Source organism: Perissodus microlepis, chromosome 1 (genome assembly GCF_051167445.1).
Source record: "Perissodus microlepis isolate ML-2025 ecotype Zambia chromosome 1, ASM5116744v1, whole genome shotgun sequence".
Taxonomy (NCBI): Eukaryota; Metazoa; Chordata; class Actinopteri; order Cichliformes; family Cichlidae; genus Perissodus; species Perissodus microlepis.
The window spans coordinates 34317416-34337733 of NC_140461.1; the positions used below are offsets into that span (position 1 = coordinate 34317416).

The following is a 20318-nucleotide window of genomic DNA, read 5'->3' on the forward strand; positions in this document are numbered from 1 at the left end:
ACTTCGACAAAGAGAAGGCTTCGTGCACATCCACAGCACTTCTGAGACAGTCTTTTCATTTAGTCATTTCAAATTAGGAGTTATTTTGTTTAACAGGGTTGTTGCTGGTTATGTCACAAAAGGGATACCGCCGAGCACCTTTACAGAGAGCTAAAGTCAGTATATTCAAACGCAGAGGTAAGGTAGGCCCTCAAACTTAGAAATCCTCTTTTGATATTTGAATTGATTAATAAGCTGTACAAAATGAAATCACAGACTAACATGTGAACTAACAAACATTTACATTTATTAAATTGTTAAAATACAGTAAGTGTAAAAAACAAACAAACAAAGAAAAAAAAAAAGAACCAAGCGTACTTTTTTACTGAACATCACTCATCAGTCTCCAACACTGAGGGCAGTTGTTGATATACATGTGATCTCCGTCCACTGGAGGTTTAGTTTTGGTTAAACGCAAACACTGAAAGCTTGGAAGAGGGATCCAAAGACTTCTTCTTCTTGGCACTACTTTCATCAGCTTTGGCCTTTTCATTTTCATTTTCCAAGCCTTCTCCTCCTTCTGCTCTTTTCCTCTTCTTCAGATCTGCTGCGTCTCCGCTCTGGCCTTTAGCTCTTTCTGTCCATGACTAAAAGAGAGGGGGGGAGGAATAAAATAGACAAGGACCGCACATGTTAATTACTGCACATTACAAAAACAAAAAATTGTATTGTTGTTCCGTCTCTATACAGGCTCCAAACCACCTACGTGATGATGACGAAACGCACACATGGCACTCGGGCGTGCAGTTTGAAATTGCATCCTGTCACGTATAATCACTATTGACAGCATGCATCTCTTTGGCCTGCTGGCTCTTTCCCTCCTCGAGCCCCTTCCTTTTCTCTAAGCCGACACAAAAGGAAGCGCTTTTCTGGACATAATGGAGCCAGGATGAATCATCAGGCCTGGTGTGTGCAGTGCCAGCAACACACACACACACACGTGCACGCATACATACATACACACACACACACACTCTACACCTCCAGTGCTTAATGAAACACTGTCATTAACCCATGCATATTCACACAAGCAAACACACACACACACAAATGGCACCATTACAGAGCTGGTAGATGGTACAAGCTTTGACAATCAGAATCAGCTGCTGCTTTATTGAATATGGACTGAATAATTTTATCAACACACACTCGCACACACACAGACACACGCAATGGTTGAGCCGTTTTAGGCTAAAGTTAAGCCTGCAGGGCCATCACCTAGGTTCTTTTTCTGTAAACATACAGCTGAAATGCACTTATACAAGCTAATAAAAATCATATCAACTCCTTTGGTTCAAACTTGAAAGAAAATTTCATTTTTTTTTAAAAAATGTGAATGTTTAAATAAAATAACTGGCAGGTATGAAATGATGTCTTGTTCATGCTGACCATATTTTCCTCTGGCACTGGTCAATATTTCTTTTTGTTGTCTGAGTAATTTTAGCTAATACGGTCAAATGCTAACTAATGTGGTCAGCGGCTAGCCCGCTAACTTTAGCTTTGGGGCTCGCTAACCCTGTTGCAAACAAAATACCATGTTAACCCACAGCTACAGTCTGTGTTGTGTTGGGAGCCGGTTGTTTTTTGACATTTGTGGTAAGTGGACTTTTCTAAGCTACTGTTAGCTAGTTTTGCTCACTGTTGACACTGTGAGCTTAATGGTTTCTTTATGGTCACTGCATCTTTTGTGTCAGGTGCCAACTGTGTAGTGGTGTTCGATTCGTGAACGAATCGTTCAGTACTCGAGAATCACTTTACTGACTCGTGAATCATGATTCACAAGCCCAACTGACTCACTGACTCACCCCTGTTGCTGTTAGCAAACTAATTCCATTAGTAGAAATATATCTAGCTTATAATTAAAATTGTGGGGGGGGAAACAACAGCCAGTTTCTTAACAAAAGCATTTCTGCTCTGAACTGGAAGAAAAAACCCTGAGTAGAAGCTCACATCAAGAAAATAGCTCCTCGGTTCACAGTAGCATCGCTCTGCTAACATGCTAACAGCACATTTGAACTACTCACCCCCTCCCTTCCTGTGCTGAATCGTAAGCATAAGCTTAAGTCAGGACTCGCTCACCCCCTCCCTCCTATGGAAGCCCGTTTCCGCCACTAAATAAAAACAAAAAAGCTAGTATCCATAACTCGAAATTTCGAGTTACTTTTCTCAAAATTTCGAGTTAGCTCTGCCAATCAAAAATATACGTGAATGAGGTCGCTTTCTTGTTACCCGGAAGCATATGGCGCAGAGGAACGCGCTCTCAAAAACGGATCCCAACAAATTGGCGCTTTCGCGAGTACGTTTGCTGATAGTAACACCATGTGATTCAGTTAATAACACAGGGATTTCATCATTTGTGAAGCCAGGCTGAAAACACTCAGCAATCTGTGCATTCACGACTGGATGTAATACCGGTAGCTTAGCTGTAGCATTTGTAGCTGAGGGCTTCAGCTTCCGGGTAACAAGGAAATGACATCATTCACGTAGATTACTGATTGGCAGCGCTAACTTGAAATTTTGAGTTACTTTTCTCAAAATTTTGAGTTAATAAATCTAAATTTCGAGTTAATATGTCGAAATTTCGAGAAAGTAACTCGAAATTTCGAGAAAATAACTCGAAATTTTGAGTTATGGATCCTTTTTTTTTTTTTTTTTTTTTAGTGGCGGAAACGGGCTTCCATACCCTCCTGTGCTGAATCATAGAGCGAACGAATCACTCACTCACTCACTAACCCCCTCCCTCCTGTGCTGAATCGTAAGCATAAGCGAATCACTCAGGACTCACTAACCCCCTCCCTCCTGTGCTGAATCGTAAGCGAACAGAAATGAAGGAGAAAATCTTTTGTTCATTTGTTTGTTTCTTCCTACATGAGCTTTGATCATTCTCTGTAATATTAAGCTCAGCTATTGAACGGCGTATATTTTAAAGTAAAGGCTTTAAAACCAAGTTAGTACAAACGTCACTATTGTCACATAACTTTGCCGACATGTGGCCAACAGTAATGTTTTAATGTTCTTCGTTATTAAACATTTGCACATAAATAAGTGACATAATATTCAGTACTTAAAGTTTACTCTTTGGGCGCCCCTCATCCGCCGTTTTTTTTCGGCAAAATTATCCACACCCACCGCCGCGCTATGCATTCTGGGATATGTTGGGCCACGAAGTCTACACTGCCACAGCCTTAAAATTCAGGGAAATGAAGGACGCATTTCAGGGCCGCATTTCGAGCAGCCTTTGAATTGGGACAGCCTTCGGCGCGCCGCTGTGCCGTAATCGGCCTTGAAATGCGTACTTTAAGGCTGCAGACCCTGAATTGGGATACAGACACTCACTCACTCACCCCCTCCCTCCTGGCTCACAGCTTCTCCTTCTTCTTCTTGGTTGGCAACCAATGTTAAGGCGCATTACCGCCCCCTGGCTCACAGCTCAGTGGACATTTAGATGAGAAAATATATATTTGACACATTTAAGGAAAATACTAATAAAATACAAATAAACAAAATAAATGTTTATTAAGCAATTTTGATAGGAAATTGCTTAATTTTAGAAATGTTTTTGCTCTTTTTTGCTCTATAAAATAGTTGTTTTTTTTAGAATCATTCATCTTAGCAGTGGGATTTACATGAAAAGAGAAACAAATTAAGTTTGAGTGAAAATTTACATTTTTTGCACTCTCTGGTCAACTCACTCAGTGAATCAAATGACTCAAAAAATCCGATTCACTTTGGTGAGTGACTCATTAAAACTCGATTCAGTAGAAAGAATCAAATTTACCATCACTACAACTGTGATGTCACTACAGCTACCAGTCTATACTGGTGCTCACTTGTGCCGGATATGCTTCAGTCTTCTCCTGAATGGTAGGTGTTGCTTCTCAGCAAAAAAAACAAACCCCCCGCACCCCCCCCCCTCTTAAGTATCAATGAGGTAGAAACAAGAAACAAAGATATTGCGTTTTTTTTTTTTTTAAGTTTTCTACAGTTAGTCTCATCTTTTCAAACTGTTGCAGCTGTGTTTGTTGATGTCAAACGGGCTGGCCCAAGTACTTCAGAAACTGCTGATCTGCAGTTTTCCTAAACAACCATCTCTAGCGTTCAAAGAGAATGGTGTGAAAAACAGAAAAGATCCAACAATATTCAGCTAAGAACAAGAAAGTGTGCAATTTCACACATGCTTGCCAAAAGAGGACTGGTGGATTGGAAAAACACTGCCTGGTCTGAATGAGTCTCAATTTCTGCTGCATGCTAGGGTCAAAATTTGACAGGAAGAACAAGAGAGCGTGGATATAACCCACCCAGTATTTAAACAGTTTAGACTGGTTACAATCGTGGTGTTCCGCTGTAGGAATATTTTCTTGGCACACTCTGGGGGTCGCTTTGTATTAACTGAGAATCATTTAAACTCCACAGCCTACACGAGCATTGTGGCTGGCCATGTCCATCCCTTTATAACCACAGTGTTTTTCTAATATGACTACATCATTTTCTGATGACTACATCTGGCAACGTAACGTATCATGTCGCAAAGCTCAGATCATATTAAACTGGTTTCTTGAACATGGCAATGACTCTAATGATCTCGCATGGCCTCAATCTAACAGAGCACCTTTTGAATGTGGTGGAAACTGAAATGTGCATCATGGGTGTGCAGCCGACACTCTGGATTCATCTGTCAGAACAGCTGAAAATTCGGATCAGAATTATGCTCCTGCTGATTGACCAGCCGATCGTCTCTCATGCATCAATGCTTTGTGCCCTCAGTGCCCAAACACACTTGACTGGGCTCCCAGGCAACAGGCATCCCCTCACCCCCACTTCCTCGTCATCCAGCTTTCTGCTGAGAGTCTTGATGTATGCAGGGTCAGGGCCAGTGTACCACAGAAGCACTCGGCTGGATGAAAGGACGAGGCGTGTCATTAGTGGCACAACCACCCTCATTCGCTCACCTATTGACTGACCACAGCTGAGACACAGCATTTCAGAGAAAAGTGGTTGAAGCCAAACCCTGGATTTCTTTTTTTTTTTGTTAATGTACAACTTAATCGAGTGATTTTAAACTTTTGAATACATTTCTTTATATTTAGGAATCACTTATCTATTTTATTCAAATCTGTAGACCTGCAGTCATTTTTAAAAATAAAAAGCTTCAGCTGGTTGGACAGCTCAAGCGGTACTGATGAGACTATTCGAAGCAGTTATGCTGGTTAGACTAGTGAGGGTGAGTTTTCAGATGATCTGTTGCTGGGAAGCGGTACAACTAGCTCCCATGTTCTCAGCTTCTCATTAAAATGCAAAAAACATTTCAGTGCTTGGGAGGAAGAGAAGAGTACACGTATGGATACATTTCTCATTTGATGTGAAAGAAAATAAGACACGTTGTAAACAGTGTGGAGCAGCTATCAGCACAACACACTCTTACATTTTATATGTTATTCACCTGAACCAATTTCAGATCGAGTTTACTATAATTTTATGATATTTTCTCAACTGAAACTAGACTAAGGCTAAAAGAATTTAGATGGTTAAATTATGAGTAACACTAAATTCTAATTTGCTGAACACGTGACCATCTTTGATTTCTGAATGGGAATCAGCTTGGACTAGAAATATGGCTAAAAGCTGAAGTCAGCTTATGAAAACTGCAAATTGTGCACACCCACATAAAACTTTAAAGAATCCTTACAAGTGGAGGGCTGAAAATGGGATTCTCTGCATTTACAATTTCAGTTGGGTTACTGAAATTATAGACAAGGGTGTCAACGGGGGCTCCGGGGGTTGAGGATCAACCTGCCAAAGACTCCAATCACTGGACAGCTTTGAAAATTTTTGACATCACTGTTTTAGCAACCCCCCTCCTCTCTAAAACCCTCGATGTGTTATACCAGTCTCTCCTCCGCCGACAGCGTCCTGAAGCGTCCCATAGCCTCCTTGATGACGTCGGTCTCTTCCAGGTCAGGGTTGTCGGCTAGGATACTCTTCCTGTTCTCCTCCAACCAAAGCTGGAAGCCTGTCTTTGGCCTAAGTGCACAGAGAAAACGAGAAATGCTGCCCTGTTTAAAAACGCTCTACATGTAGAATCTGTTTTTGAACATCCCAGTGTTCGAAGGGTCTAACCGTTTCTTTCTTTGAAATCTTTTACCTCTTGTTTTCAGAGTTATCTGCAGGTGGTCCTGGAGGCGGGGTGTCTGGTCGTTTCTGCAGATTTGCAGCTGGCTCTGTGTTCTCCTGAACCTTCTTATTAGCTGTCTTTGTGGCAGCCATCTGCAGCAGAGTAGACTGAGTCTTCACAGGAAAAAAAAGGACATTTTATTGTTTTGAAAGATGCATTATCTTTTCCAGGTACTATCATTTTGAGACCTCGGCACAGCTATGTGGAGACATGCTACAGCTTTAATTTCTGAGACGGTACCTTGGTTTTTGGCTTGGGGGCCAGAGGTTTGAGGATGGGACTTTTGCTGGGTTTCCCCCCAGAGCTGCTGAGCTGAGCCGACTTCTTGCTGGACGTCATGTTGTCCAGGATGTTTGTTACTCGCGGCTGACTGGATGAAGCTGACATTTTCCCCGAACCAGGAACCTGAACACACCAAAGCAATAACAAAATTTAAAGAAATATCTTAAAGATATTGTATATGTTCCTTATAGTCAACAAATCACATGAAAAACAGCAACAACAAAAACACAGTGCGTTTCTTCTTCTTCTTTGCCACTGACTCCAAGGTGACTGAGCCACACCCGGTTGCTTACCAGGTACTTTATTAAGAAGAAAGCCTGTATATAAAAGATGGAGGCAGGAAAGTGATTTCACCCATCGTTTTAGTTTTTATACTGTACTTAACTGAGCCTTGAAGGCTAGCCAATACTTAAACCCTGCCTTAGTGTTTATCTCACTAAAAAGAGAAGGAAAGAGAAGTCAGTGTGCAATGGGGTAGCTTTCTTACAGAGTTGTGTACAGATCTTTTTGCAACCCGAGTCAGCTCCTGCTGGCCAACAGAGGCTGCTGTTCAGACTCCACACGGTGCATTTAAAAGCAGCTCCACAGACAGACAGGAGAGATGAAAGTGATCTCTGAGGAATAAGCTAAACCTTCTTAAGAACCACTTCTCTCTCTTTAAACCTCTTACAGTCTTTATTCATATTCAAAACCAAAAGAGTCCTTTGTCTTTTATTAATGGTTAAACATCAAAAAATGACAAAGCCTTTTTCCATTAGTACCTACTCGGATTGGCTTGAGCGAGTGGACTTGTTTTCTATTACAATCGAGTGCTACCTAATGTGTGTGGGGTCGTTATTGCAACACGGCCGAACGTCCTGTGACGTCATCTGTGTGCACCACAAATGCCACAACAAAGGAGTTGGCAGTCTCATAAGACCTCATCAGATCGCCTGGAACCCCAGCCAAGCATGTTGTAAAAAAAGCACCTGGTACCGAGTCGCGTAGGTAATATTGGAAAAGGGCTATAATGAGACCACATCCTTGATTTTGACGAAATGAAAATCTAAGAAGTCACAGTTCTTACCTTAAAAGGATTTGCACGTCCCATTTTACCAACTGAAAAACAAGAGACACATTGGGAAGTGATTCAGATAAAATTGGCTGACCAAATTCTTCATTCAACACCTAATAACAGGTCTTGTTTCATATTTGAATATTAAAATGGGCTTGGGTGATGGGAGCGGCTGTCCCACTTTAATCTTACTCTGAAAACCTTCCAACAACTGACAAAGACTTGAAATGAAATCAAACCCAGCTAAAACTCCACTGACAGAGACACCACAAGTGTACAACATGAGGAGGACAGTACATGGCCATTGGGTTATTTGGGTTATTTGTCCTGCATCACGCTAAAGTGACTCACCATAATACTGAACATCTAAGCTGACTGACAGATATGCGTTTACTCACTTGGTGTCGGAGACGGCTTGATGGGTGAGCCGGCTTCTTTAGCAAACGGGTTCACACCTGACAGACATGGAGGAGGCGTGTTAGCATGTTAGCAGCAGCACTGGCAACTTGTGCAAAGTAAGAGGTGGAACTGACGTTTTTTTGTTTCTGTCGCCTCTTCCGGCTCCATCTCCTGTCTGTCCTCTTCCTCCATGAGCTCTTCTCCTCTTTCCTCCTCATCCTCTTGCTCCTCCTGCTGATTCTGTCTTCTGCTGTAACGTCCTCCCACTGTGACGTCGGTGTGGCCATATCTGTGCAAAAAGAGAGTGAATACTGCTGTTTTTAATCTGTTTGTAAACTATAAAATAAATTGGAGGAGACTGGTGAAGGTTTTACACTTAAAATGCTGCAATAAATGTTACATGGTTGATATTTGTTCTTCCTTCATCCATATAAAAATAACATAAATAACCTATATTTAAAAAAAAATTGTTCAAGGTTTCACATCATAAAAGAGCTCTGCTTTTTTTTCTCCTTCTCTCACCCCAACCGGTCGCAGCAGATGGCCCCGCCCCTCCCTGAGCCTGGTTCTGCCAGAGGTTTCTTCCTGCTAAAAGGGAGTTTTTCCTTCCCACTGTCGTACAAAGTGCTTGCTCATAGGGGGTCACATGATTGTTGGGTTTTTCCTCTGTATCTATTATTGTACGATCTACTGTACAATATAAAGCGCCTTGAAGCGACTGTTGTAGTGGTGAATTGCTTTTTTAACCAAGTAACCATCTCGTTGAAGAACATGTATCAGTTGACCTGCTTTGATAAAGATAATTTTATTGAAATGACACACTCGTTGTGTGGTATCTATGCTGCGCTCAGCGGTGACGTGAAGTCGTCTGACACTGCTATAGGGTAGTCACCCATAAAGGGTGAGGTTTATTATTTTGGCCAAAGCCAGACAGTCCAGATTAATTTACACAAACAGTGAAAGTGATGCATGCTTTTTGACATTACCCAGAGCTCCGTCTCGTGCTGGAGTATTCAGGCTCCTCTTCCTGCTCCTCTTGCTCTTCTTCCTGCATCTGGTTGGATTTCTCCAGAGCAATCTCACTGAGCCGCTGTGCGAGGGCCATGCGTCTGGATCGGGATGCGTATCGTATGGCCAGAGTCACCACATTCTGAGTCATCATCTCTGCCAGCTCCACACAGCGAAACTCTCGCTCCAGTTTGCAGGACAACTGTAAGAAAACAACAACTCTAAACAAATCTGTACTTTGGGAGTGTCTCGATCACCAAGTGTTTGCAGCGTTCACACTTACTGCAAACATCTTCATGAGCAGCTCCTGCTGCTCCTTCTGGGACTGATTCTGAGCGTCTTCATCTATTTCGTAGCCGCTGGAGGACAGGAAGCTGTAGTGGTCGTGGAAAAGGACCGAACGCCAGAACTGCTCCTGAATAACAGAGGAGGATAGGCTCAACTGTTACTGGATCCATGACACCACTGAGCCACCTGAAAAGATCTGAGGACTGGATTACTTCGATAACCCATTGTCCAGGTGCTCATTCTTGTGTTTATTTACCTCCATCTGCCCCTTCTCTGTTGTGGTCTGACACAGGGGCAGCTTGAAGGGTAGGATGGCCACGGCCGGTCTGGGCAGGGTGGGAGGATACCTGGAGCCTTTACATGGAATACACCTAACAGGACGAGGACAGAAGGAATGTCAGCCTCTAAGAAGCAATAATTAACCAGCATCGAGTATCGGCTCATATGCACTGAATGCATTAGTTTAGTCAGTCACCACTCAGTCACTTTTTATTTCCTGTTCAAACTGCTAAATCAATGAGCTGTGATGCAGATGAAAGCTCACCTGAGCTGCTGAGGATTCTCGTGCACTCCAACCACCCAGTAGTGATCTGATTTGCTCTTGCAGGTCTCCCTGGTGTTGCACACTGGAGTCCATGTGTTGCCCAGGGAGCGGTTCAGCATTCGCACCACGCCGTCTGAATCCACATAGCACGGGGTACCTGAAAGACCACGAGATGTATTCCAGGACAGGTTGTTCCAAATCATCACCAGCAGCAAAGTAATGATGCTTCCCATGAGATTCTTTCACATTATAATATCTTGACATACTGACCCTCGGCTGTGAAGCCGAGCCAAGACAAGTACGATTTTTGAGAGAGGGGGAGGGGTTCGCCACTGATGAGTTGCCTCCTCTTTCGACTGAACTGCAGCAGCTGGACACCCAGAGCCTGTTCTCCATCGAAACCTGTAGCTGGTGGTGGAAAACGAGACACATGTAAAGAGCTGGAAGATAACACTGCAAACTGCAGTACTTATATTTGGAGAGAGTGGAAATTTCCAGATCATAGCTTAACAGTGGGGGGTGGCCTTTACTCTCATCTCTTGTGCTTCACATTTTACATTTACACTCTGTGGTGACTCCATGTGGTGGAAAGTAAACTGAATGAACGGAACTGACATGCAACAATGACACACCGACAGTTACATCACAAAGCTAAGAATAAATAAATAATTCCTAATTTTATTTTTGAACCATACAAGCACATGCAATGTGCTGATTATCACAGAAGAGTGTGTGTGTCTCTAACCCCGATGGTAGACGACGAGCAGCTGCTCTCCATGTCCTGCCATGCAGACCACAGGCCCTGGCAGGCTGAACAATTCTCTCTGTACTCCTCCGATGGAGAAGAGCCTGATCATCAGCGTGCTGGTGGCGACTGCTGCCCAGCCTTGACCCAGACAAAGCGCCCTCACGTCCTCCCCTTTAGGAAGGTCGACCATCCACTCCTTGTTGGTGTCCCACGAGGAGAAGTGAAGGCACTGCAGCTTACTGGAGAGAGAGAGGGGGAAAATACTGAAAGGGGAGAAATAAATAAATAAATCCCCAGAAGCAGGTCAGGTGGAAGTTTTACCTAGCGAGCTCTTCTGTGCTGGGGCAGGCCAGCAGCACGGCCTCCTGGGAGAGATCAGCCACGGTGTGACCCAGTGAGTTGGTGAGGTGCATGGCGTGGTGCACGGCCGTGTCGTGAAACTCCACATCGATGGCGTTGTCCTGCTCGTCGTTGTAGCCTCGCACTATACCCACGGAGTTCCACATCTGAGGCACAGTTTGCTGTTATGACATGCGAGCAACTCAGATTTACAGTGTAATGACTCTCAGTGTGTCCTACCATGAAGCGGTGTGTGAGATGTGCAGGGGTGGAGCCCGGCTGGAAGGCTTTCTGGGGAGGAGTTGGCACGGGCCCCTCGTAGACAGGACGTAGGGGCACCACTGGGGCTGCTGCAGGCGCCACAGAACTGCCTGCGTCATTGTCGTCGTCCCCCAATTTGTCCTGACCAAGCTTCAGTGATCCTGTGTCTGAATGAAAAAGACAAAAACAAAAAAATAAATGGAATAATTTCAGGTGATGTCTCCATTCATGTGAGATGTATGCTGAGACATGCTGTGATGATCACAGTTTCACTTCTTCTAAAATCTGAACTTTAATCACCTAATTATTTTTTCCCCCCATAGATTAACATTACCAGTTAAAGACAGCAATAGGCTAACCTGCACAAAGACAAACTTCACTGCCTTCTCCACTAGATAGTGCTGACTTTAGGAAACATTTGCTTTGCTTATAATGACGACAAACATAACGATAATTAACAGGTTAAACATGGACTGCAGGTGGTGGAAATTCATGCAAACAGTTGTAACTGTGCCTCTTGAGTCTGAAATCCAAGTTCATGCTACAGACTTTCTGATCAAAATTCAAATAAAAACTCTAAACACTTGTTTTGATGTTGAACTTTTGCAATTGAGCTCTTTAGTTAAGATTTTTTTTTGCTTCTTTCACAAAGTTGAATCTGTTTTTTTCTGCACACAGAAAAGCTTTTAGCCTCCCTTCAGCTAGTGCCATCCCTTCTTCGCAAGAATTTCTAATTTCCTAATCTCAATCTTTGAACGTTGTGTTTCCTGTGTTTTGTAATACACTTTCAATTATTTCTGACATTTTAAGGACCAAACTATTGCTCGAGAACATAACTGCAAGATCAATCAATGATGAAAATAATAGTTAAGTACAGCAGGAGTTTGTGATGGCCAGAGCACCTCGCTTTTATCTTCCATCTGTATTCGCCCCCTCAATGACCCCATCTTCACCCACCTAGTGAGTTCTCGTCGTCCAGGAACGCTCCTCTGTTCTTCACCCGCCCAGTCGCAGGCACCAGGAAATCGTCATCGTCATCGTCCCAGCCAACGGCTTTCTTAGCTGGAGACTTTGTGTCACTCAGTCCTTCATCCATCAGTCTGTCGTCGTCATCATCATCATCAAACAGGTCATCATAGTCTTTTGCAGGATTTTTTGCAGCGACCTGCTGAAAGTCCATGACAGATTTAAGCAGCTTGAATTTAACTGAACAAAAGAAAAAAAGGGAGACTTTGAAGCTGGGCGTGTTTACAGTTGTGTTATGAACTAACCGCAAACAACGCTCAAAAAACGCTATAAATGCAATCCGGTAACTTAACAATCTATGGACGCTGTTGTTCCTGAACAAAGAATATGCAATAACACTAAAAGGCATTAAAAAACTCTGGGGCCTCTGGATGTCTGGGGCCTGGATCTCCTCCATACCTGCTTCATGCCCTGGGGGACGGGGCTACGGCTCCCCACACTCCCTAGCAGATCGTTACATGGAGAAACCTTTGGAATACAAGCATGCTGATCCACACAGGTGTGCACACGGGTGTTCACAGACGCGGACTACACCTTTCTTGGCTGCTGCCTCAAAGCACATTGTGCGCTGTCCATCTTGCGTGCTGCACAATAGCGTTTAATATTTAGTATCTACTGTTATCTACCGCTAGCTAGTTTATTGTGATGGTGCTGTTTTTTATTATGTTGCTCTTTTTTGTTTGTTTTCTCTTCTGTTTTTTTTTTCTCCATGCAGGTGATCCAGGTGTTTTGTTTGTTTTTCTTTCTTTCTTCCCCCCTTTCTCACCATCTCTTCTCCCCTCTATTTTTCTTTCTCTCCCTCTCTTTCTTTCATTCTTTCTCCCTGTCCTATCCCCCAGTCATGTCTGTCCCGTTTGTAGCAACCGAAAATAAAATAAAATAAATACATAATTATAATAAAGGTCAATCAAATGGACCAATATGGCAAGGCCATGATGATCGACTTGGTAAAATAAATCCGCTTGGCATCTTTCTTGGCCTTAAGACAACAATTCTGATGGCTAAAGATCCAAACGGGACAACAAAGAAAAAAAAAAAGGCTTTAAAAAAAGTAGTGATAACTTCCTGATTTTAAAGGTTTGACCTGTAAATTTATGTTTTACAAGTGACTTGTCTGTAGTTAGATTTCCTTTTATTACGGCAGAGATCTATCCCAGCTAATCTAATGAAGAAAGATAACCTGCAGAGCTGGATGAGTCTCAAAATCTTACTTCATGGTACAGGGATGTACAGATGGGGTACAAAAAAAGGTCACTTGAGCAGTACCTTGGTCGTATTGTTATTAGCTGTGGAGGTGCTGAGTCCGTCCAGCAGGCCCAGGCAGCCCTCTGTGTCCGTGTAGGCAATATGGCTGCCTGATGGATGCCAGGCCAAACTGCACACTGTGAAGCCTTTCTCGTGTTTCTGCCTACAGCAGAGAGCAGAAAGCTTAAACTTTAGTGATGAGCAACATCTACTGTTCAATGTTGCTTTTGGCAGAGACTACAAGAAGATTGACATCATCTGTGCACAAACTATATAAAGAGACACAAGCCCAAGAAAGAACACACGATTTGTTTAATACAAATACTGGGGGAGGGGGAAAACACATAATAAACTATTCCTTTAATGATGACACCAGCCTTTAAGTCTCGGTTATCTTTAGCCCTCAAGCACTGGGAACCAAGGTAAACAATTTCATCAGCATCAATCTCCTAAACTGGTTTACCCTTTACCCGTCATATATATGCTTTTAAATTCACTCAGCGTCTGCACAGCTTTGTTTCCTACCTTTCCACACACAGCTTGCTGTTCACGTCCCACACTGTAAGTAAACCCCCCACGCAGCCAGCTGCCAGGAAACGCTCGCAAGGAGACCAAGACACCACGTTAATGGGCTGCAAAAATTAAGGAGGGGAAACCAAATTTAAGAAAAAAGAAAAATAATGATTGAGTTGTTTCGGCTATTTAATATCTAAATAACTCACTCACTGGTTTTAATAATAAAACAAACAAACAAACAAACAGTAAAAACTCCCACAAAGGGGTTTAAAATAAATTAAATAAACCTTTAATGAAATAAAACTACCATTCAATTCTTCTTTAAGGTCAGACTAAGAAGTGAATAATATATATACTAGGAACAAAAGTACCCGGCCACACCTGCTAAAAGGTGTAGTCAGTATTTTTTTTTAAGGTTATTTAAAACATAAAAGAACATTGTACTCAAAAATATATCTCTTCATTTGTAATTACATCTTCCAACAAACTGATGTGTTCTCATAAACCTAGAATTAATCAATTAAAAATTCATACAAGGTGAAGAAGTGACTCATAAACTCGTATCAGACTCCTTTCACAAAGTTTTGAAGAGTAAATAGAATGAGTCCTGCTAAAGGGTGAGGTGCTGCAACAGGAAGCCATCGTGGCAACAATGCAGTTAATTAAACTTCTTCCCTCCCAGATATTTCAGGATCTATTGTAAATGATATTGTTGCAAAGTGGAAGGGTTTAGGAACATGTCAAGTTACAGAGCGGGGTCACCAAGTGCTGAGGTGCACAGGGTGTAAAAGCCTCCAGCGCTCTGCTGACTCAGTAACTGCAGAGTTCAAACCTCCTCCTGTGGTGAGAGCTTCATGGTGTGGACTTCAATGGCTGAGCTGCACCTATACACAGTTAGTACTTTGTCCATATAGTACTTAAGCAGTCTCAAGCTAAACCTTCTTCAAAAAAAATAATTGTATCTAGCCTTTTATCTAAGTGCTGTAATCACATGGTTTCATACAGTGATTCTCCCATTGTATCAAACAGACCATTAACATTTTTACTTTGTATTTCTGTAGTGAATACTTTCTTTCTAAACCCAGAACTTTATTTTAAAACCTGTGTTTGCACTGTCTGTGCCTTTTGCAATTATCCTGCTGTGTAGTAAAGGCCATTCAGGTGGCAAGTCCAGTTCTACTATTTTATTAGCCTGGTCCTCAACATTAAATAAGTAATGCATGTCTGCGTGTTTCACCCCTGCAGTGTACGAATTTAACTTGCATCTCAAGCTTGGTAGTGCTAGCTGATAACTTAACAGTCCACCCTTCAAACTAAATGTATTCATTTTTAATATAGAAGAAACATCCCAGTCCAACCAAAAATGTGATGTCCCAGATGCTGCTTCCTTCTTTAACATACAGTCTTTGGTCATGATGCCAAAAGTAGTGCTAAATATTGCTGTACTACTTAGCATTAGCATACAAATAGATCAGCATATTGATGTCCTAGACAGGATTGTGAGGCCATGTACACAGTTACAACAAATACTGCTTATACTGAAAGTCAGGTGTACAATGTGCACCACGTCGACAATACTGGACCTCACCTGTGCGAGCAGATCATCGGACAGAGTGCTCACGTGGTCCCAGGAGCCTCGCTCGTACAGGTGTACCTTGGTTTCAACAGGAACAGCTAAAAACTGACAAATGCAAATGTTTTGTTATTTTAGGACTGATGTCTTTCTCGCTCTCATTCAAGGCAGCAAAGAGACGTGTCACCAACCTTTCCCATCCCGGGCTGCCAGGCCAAACGACACAGAGACTTGGCGTTAGTGACGTCATTTGACTTCTGCAGCAGAGGCCAACTGATCACCTGAGTCTGAGAAAGAAGATAAAAATCATGTAGAAAATCAGAATTATGTGCATTTTTCTAATTCAAAAGTGCTGAAATGCTGATGTACCTGCTCCTCAATATTCCACACCACCACAGAGCCATCACAGCTAGCAGAGGCCTGAAAGACAAAGGCGACAGTGATGTGATGTAGGACAGGTGTGCTCAGGTTATAAATTCTCTTCTCTCCCTTTTTTTTTTTTTTTTTTTTTTTTTTAAAAACACTGTGGTTCTCTTTTGTATTTATACATTTAAATTAAAACTCTAAATGGAAGTAACCACAGTAATATGATGAGGAACAATGGGGCGTGGGTTCATATTAAGTTGCAATGAAATGAAGATATTGTCCCATTTGTAACTCAACACAAATACTCACTTCAGCCTCTGTGTTGAATTTCTGCTTTCAGACACAAGGTTCACTCACCAAGAAGTCATCTTTGGGGTCAAAGGTGACGCTGAGGACAGGTGCCTCGTGACCCCTGAGGGTTTTCTGTTGACTGCTGTCTGACACCTCCACCACCTTAACCATGAAGTCACTGTGGAAAAAGGAGAAAGGTAAGCTGTGTTCACACGTCACCGACTGCCTGCCAGTGAGCAGCGGCATAGTTGAGAGGAAGGGTCCATCAGCTGTGACCTAACACAAGTGCAAATTGTCAAATCAATGAACAAGAGGAGCAAAACATCACAGATTTCCTTCACCGTCTACCAGAAGGTAGATGCCGAATCTGCCCTAACAGCCACAGATGCCCGAATCTGAACAATCAATCCCACTACTGAAATTACCAGGGTGAAAATAGCAGCATCAATACGGCACCTTGCTCTGTGCTTTTATTACTGTCATAAACCTGTTTAGGGCAAATCATTTCTGGCAGCAAACACACGTTTATCTCCAATCTGGACTAATCAGAAACCAATCCGCCTGCGAGCTGGAAACATCACAGCTGTGTGGAGCTGATTCTGCACTGAAGGAACAATAATGAACCTAATGGGATCACCTTGTGCTGTAGCCATAAACACGCACACACACACACACATAAACACACCTGGGGGGGGGGCAATCCCGTTACGCACGACTGCCTCACCAGGTGCCACGGGAGAAATTGAGGCAGAGTGGACGTGCATGGTTTAGCAAAGCAGAAGTGACATTTGTTCATCTTTCAGCATCATTGGTGGAAAATATCACAGAAGCAACACACTAGTGTGTCTGGTCAGCTGTAACTCAATTAATTCTGAAGGTTTGCACCTGACATCAGGTCATGTCAGGTGTGAGGTCACAGGTAGTCCAACTCTTCCAGCACATCAATACATGCCACTGCCAGAATGTTTGCTGTGTCTCCCAGCACAGTCTCAAGGAGACTCCAGTGCTGGGACAGTTAATCTAGGAGAGCTGGACAGAACAGTTTCTGACCAAACAATCAGAAGCAGACCTCATGAGGGTGGCTTGAGGATCCTAGGTCCCCGACTGGGCCCTGTGCTCACTCTGTACTCACCATGGAGCCTGACTTACATTAGCCATTGAATACCAGAATTAACAGACAAGAGCAGGTACGTGTGAAAAGGTCTGGAGAAGCCGTAGAGAAAAGTTATACATTATTCAGCATGACCGATTTGGTGGTGGATCAGTGGCATATCCATGGAGGGATGCACAATTCTCTACAGGCTAGGCAACAAAACCATGACTGCTGCGCATCCTGGATTCCTCCCGGTGCTCAACAATGTGCGGCCTCATCTCATTTGAAATGTCCAAGCTGTGTAAACACTGGGCAGCAACAAATTCGGACCTGGACTGGGTTCTAATGGAACGTGAACTGGCCTTTCCATTTACCCCCATTGAGGTGTTGGCTCAAAAACCGTACATTAAAGGGAATAGAGCAGATAACCCTATTTTAAAGTTTTAAAAAATGGTGTGGCAAGAGGTTCACAAGAGCTGCAGTCTGTCCCCATACTTTCAAAAATATACACCCCTGTGGCACAACCCCAAAATAAAAATAGGTAAACAAGCAATTTATTGGCCACAGTGGCACAAAAAAGGCATAAGATTAATAAGTGATTTATATGAATATAACACACTCATGTCTTTTAATGATCTGACAGTAAAGTTTAACTTGGAAGGACCCGGCCATTTCTGGCGATATTTACAAATTAGAGACTGTCTGAAAGATATAATAAAGTTGTCTCAGGAGAAAAATCTCATAGAGAATTTCCTTCTACTTCCACCCTTACTTACAAAGGCAAAACAACACATGTAGAAGTCTTAAAAGTATTTGGGAGAAAAGATCTGGATTGTTCCTTTGACGAGGGAACATGGGATTCAATCATCTCTGAAAATGCCTCATGTGGCGATAGTAAGCAGGCAGCTCCTGGAGCACGAAGGAACTGATATTACTGACTGCCCTCCAGAGCTCAGTGATGCCCTGGTCCAGATCAGGGAGAAGATCCCCTCCCCCATCATTGTCTCATTAGGAGCAGGACCCTACATTATCAGGCACACATTAAAGTACATATTATTATGAGAGGGGGAAAAAAAGGCGGGTGGGGGACAGGGATAGCTCAATAGGTAAAGTGTTGGCCCCGTGATTGGTCAGGGGTTCAATTCCCCTGAACGGCTACCCTGAGGTACCCCTGAGCAAGGTACCGTCCCTATACACTGCTCCCCGGGTGCCCAATGGCAGCCCACTGCTTCACTGAGTGAATGGGTTAAATGTAGAGAGGAATTTCCCCACGGGGGTCAATAAAGTATACATTATTATTACATGTAATATGCAGGGGCCATACAAACTACGAAGTACCATCTGAGCTGGAATGAATGAATGGACTAATGATGTGGCATCCTTTCATTTATCCTGTTTTCATTTATATCATTTCAGTTCAGCACAAGCTAGCCAACTATCAAGTACCTGGACCCAGCTGCAACTCTTGAGCCAATGCTGTTGAAGGCGACGTGTGTGGCATTGGTGGTGAAGCGGGTCAAGATGCCGTCTGGATCGCCGTCAGGAAATGTGTGGATCTGCACGGTGTTGTTGGAGCTCGCCGTTACCAGCTTGCCATTCTGTGGAGCAGAGAAAACATTGGTCCAAACATCATTTGTATGATGCAGAGTGTCACCGAATAATGATGACATCTGTAGAAAAGTCAGAGAAAATCCAACCTTCAGTGCCAGAGAGTAAGCCTTCTCCCCGACAGTGATAAACTTTGGATCATCATCATCCAGACTCTCCCAGATCCGAACATCTCCATCATTTCCGCAGGTTACAATGAACCTGTGGACAATTTGATCAGGCTAGTTTACAGAAACTTTGTGAAGCATAAGATTGATGAAATGGTTTAAATTATTAAGTATACCAGAAACCAAAATCAGGACTGTGAACGATTTCAGTTTAACGTGGCATAGAATTTAAACGAATCACATTTTACTCAGTTTCAGCCCATTGAAAGACTTGTGTTGTCATTGATGTCACTGTGAGACTGATGCGCTCAAGTTCATATGTCCTTGCCTGGTCTGGTCTGACTAATAATTTAAAGGACATGTTTGTAAAGCAATACTTTCACAGGCTGTGGGCCGATCATAGGTAAAATCTGAGTCTTAAACGCAATCAGATCACAGCTTTACTTGTACATTAGCTGTCACAGTCAGTGCTCAAAGGGAGACACTTTTTTGTTTTCGGACTCACCTCCCAGTGTCATCAAAGCACACCTCGGTGTGTCCTTCAGAGTGGCCGTAGCGCATCGGCTTCCTTTCACATGGCATTTTGACAAAGCACCAGACTGAAGAGAGGAGAAAACACGTGAAAACCTCTTCTTCTATCAAGTAACACAGTCTACACCTGCTCCTCCGCCACTGCTGCCTTTTTAACCCATGGAGAGCTAACAGCAGAGTTGAGCTAACGCTAACAATAGAGCTAAATATAGCCGACCACACTCGTACAAACTCCACGGTGTTCACGGCATCAGACACTAAACCACTGGAGGCAGTTTTACACTGAGCTGTGAACAGAGTATTTCGTTAGAAATCAACTTACACGTTTCTTGGGTGGACACACTCGGTCCTCTTCTCCTGAATCTCCCGCGCTGCGTTGAAAACAAGGAAACGTCACGTCACGACTCCCGCCAGCAACGTCATGACGCAAATTTTGTAATCCCTCCCAAAACTTAGGAGAGTTTTCTCCAAGCATGACATCCCGGTGCATTTCAGACCCAGCAACACGCTCAGACAAAAACTGGTTCACCCGAAAGACAAAACGCCAAAACACAGACTTAACAATGTGGTGTATGCTGTACAGTGCAGCGAGGAATGCCCAGACCTCTACATTGGAGAGACCAAACAGCCACTTCACAAGCGCATGGCACAACACAGAAGAGCCACCTCCACAGGACAAGACTCAGCAGTCCATCTGCATCTTAAGGATAAAGGACACTCTTTCGAGGATGCCAATGTTCACATTTTGGACAGAGAGGACAGATGGTTTGAAAGAGGAGTGAAAGAAGCCATCTATGTCCACTGTGAGCGACCATCTTTGAACAGAGG

At 43.1% G+C, this 20318-nt stretch overlaps 1 protein-coding gene across 2 annotated transcripts; it reads right to left on the bottom strand.

The window, feature by feature from the left end:
* Nucleotides 1–310: 310 nt before the first annotated feature.
* wdhd1 (WD repeat and HMG-box DNA binding protein 1) lies at nucleotides 311–19899 on the bottom strand. 2 transcript variants are annotated; one of them, XM_084910711.1, is made up of 26 exons: nucleotides 19813–19899; nucleotides 19465–19558; nucleotides 18942–19053; nucleotides 18691–18842; nucleotides 16218–16329; nucleotides 15864–15914; nucleotides 15686–15781; nucleotides 15510–15602; nucleotides 13931–14037; nucleotides 13427–13568; nucleotides 12092–12299; nucleotides 11114–11301; nucleotides 10856–11040; nucleotides 10532–10773; nucleotides 10057–10194; nucleotides 9787–9943; nucleotides 9499–9613; nucleotides 9238–9369; nucleotides 8933–9156; nucleotides 8081–8235; nucleotides 7946–8002; nucleotides 7560–7591; nucleotides 6452–6616; nucleotides 6182–6324; nucleotides 5925–6060; nucleotides 311–626 (listed from the first exon to the last, which is right to left on the bottom strand). In XM_084910711.1, the coding sequence occupies exons 2-26, from the start codon at nucleotides 19539–19541 to the stop codon at nucleotides 438–440; spliced, it is 3408 nt and encodes a 1135-aa protein (XP_084766837.1). In that variant the 5' UTR covers nucleotides 19542–19558; nucleotides 19813–19899; the 3' UTR covers nucleotides 311–437. The 2 variants fall into 2 exon arrangements, with proteins under 2 accessions (XP_084766837.1, XP_084766777.1); XM_084910651.1 differs by having other exon boundaries at nucleotides 312–626; nucleotides 12092–12302.
* Between the last annotated feature and the right edge of the window lie 419 nt (nucleotides 19900–20318).

What these genes read in the sequence shown, in the direction of transcription:
- wdhd1 (XM_084910651.1), bottom strand. Translation starts at nt 19,541, where the DNA reads ATGCCATGTGAAAGGAAGCCGATGCGCTACGGCCACTCTGAAGGACAC. An exon ending in GCTCGTCGTCTACCATCGGG is followed by an intron (nt 10,195 to 10,531) that starts GTTAGAGACACA and finishes TTCCACCACCAG; the next exon opens with CTACAGGTTTCGATGGAGAA. An exon ending in GATAACTCTGAAAACAAGAG is followed by an intron (nt 6,061 to 6,181) that starts GTAAAAGATTTC and finishes CTGTGCACTTAG; the next exon opens with GCCAAAGACAGGCTTCCAGC.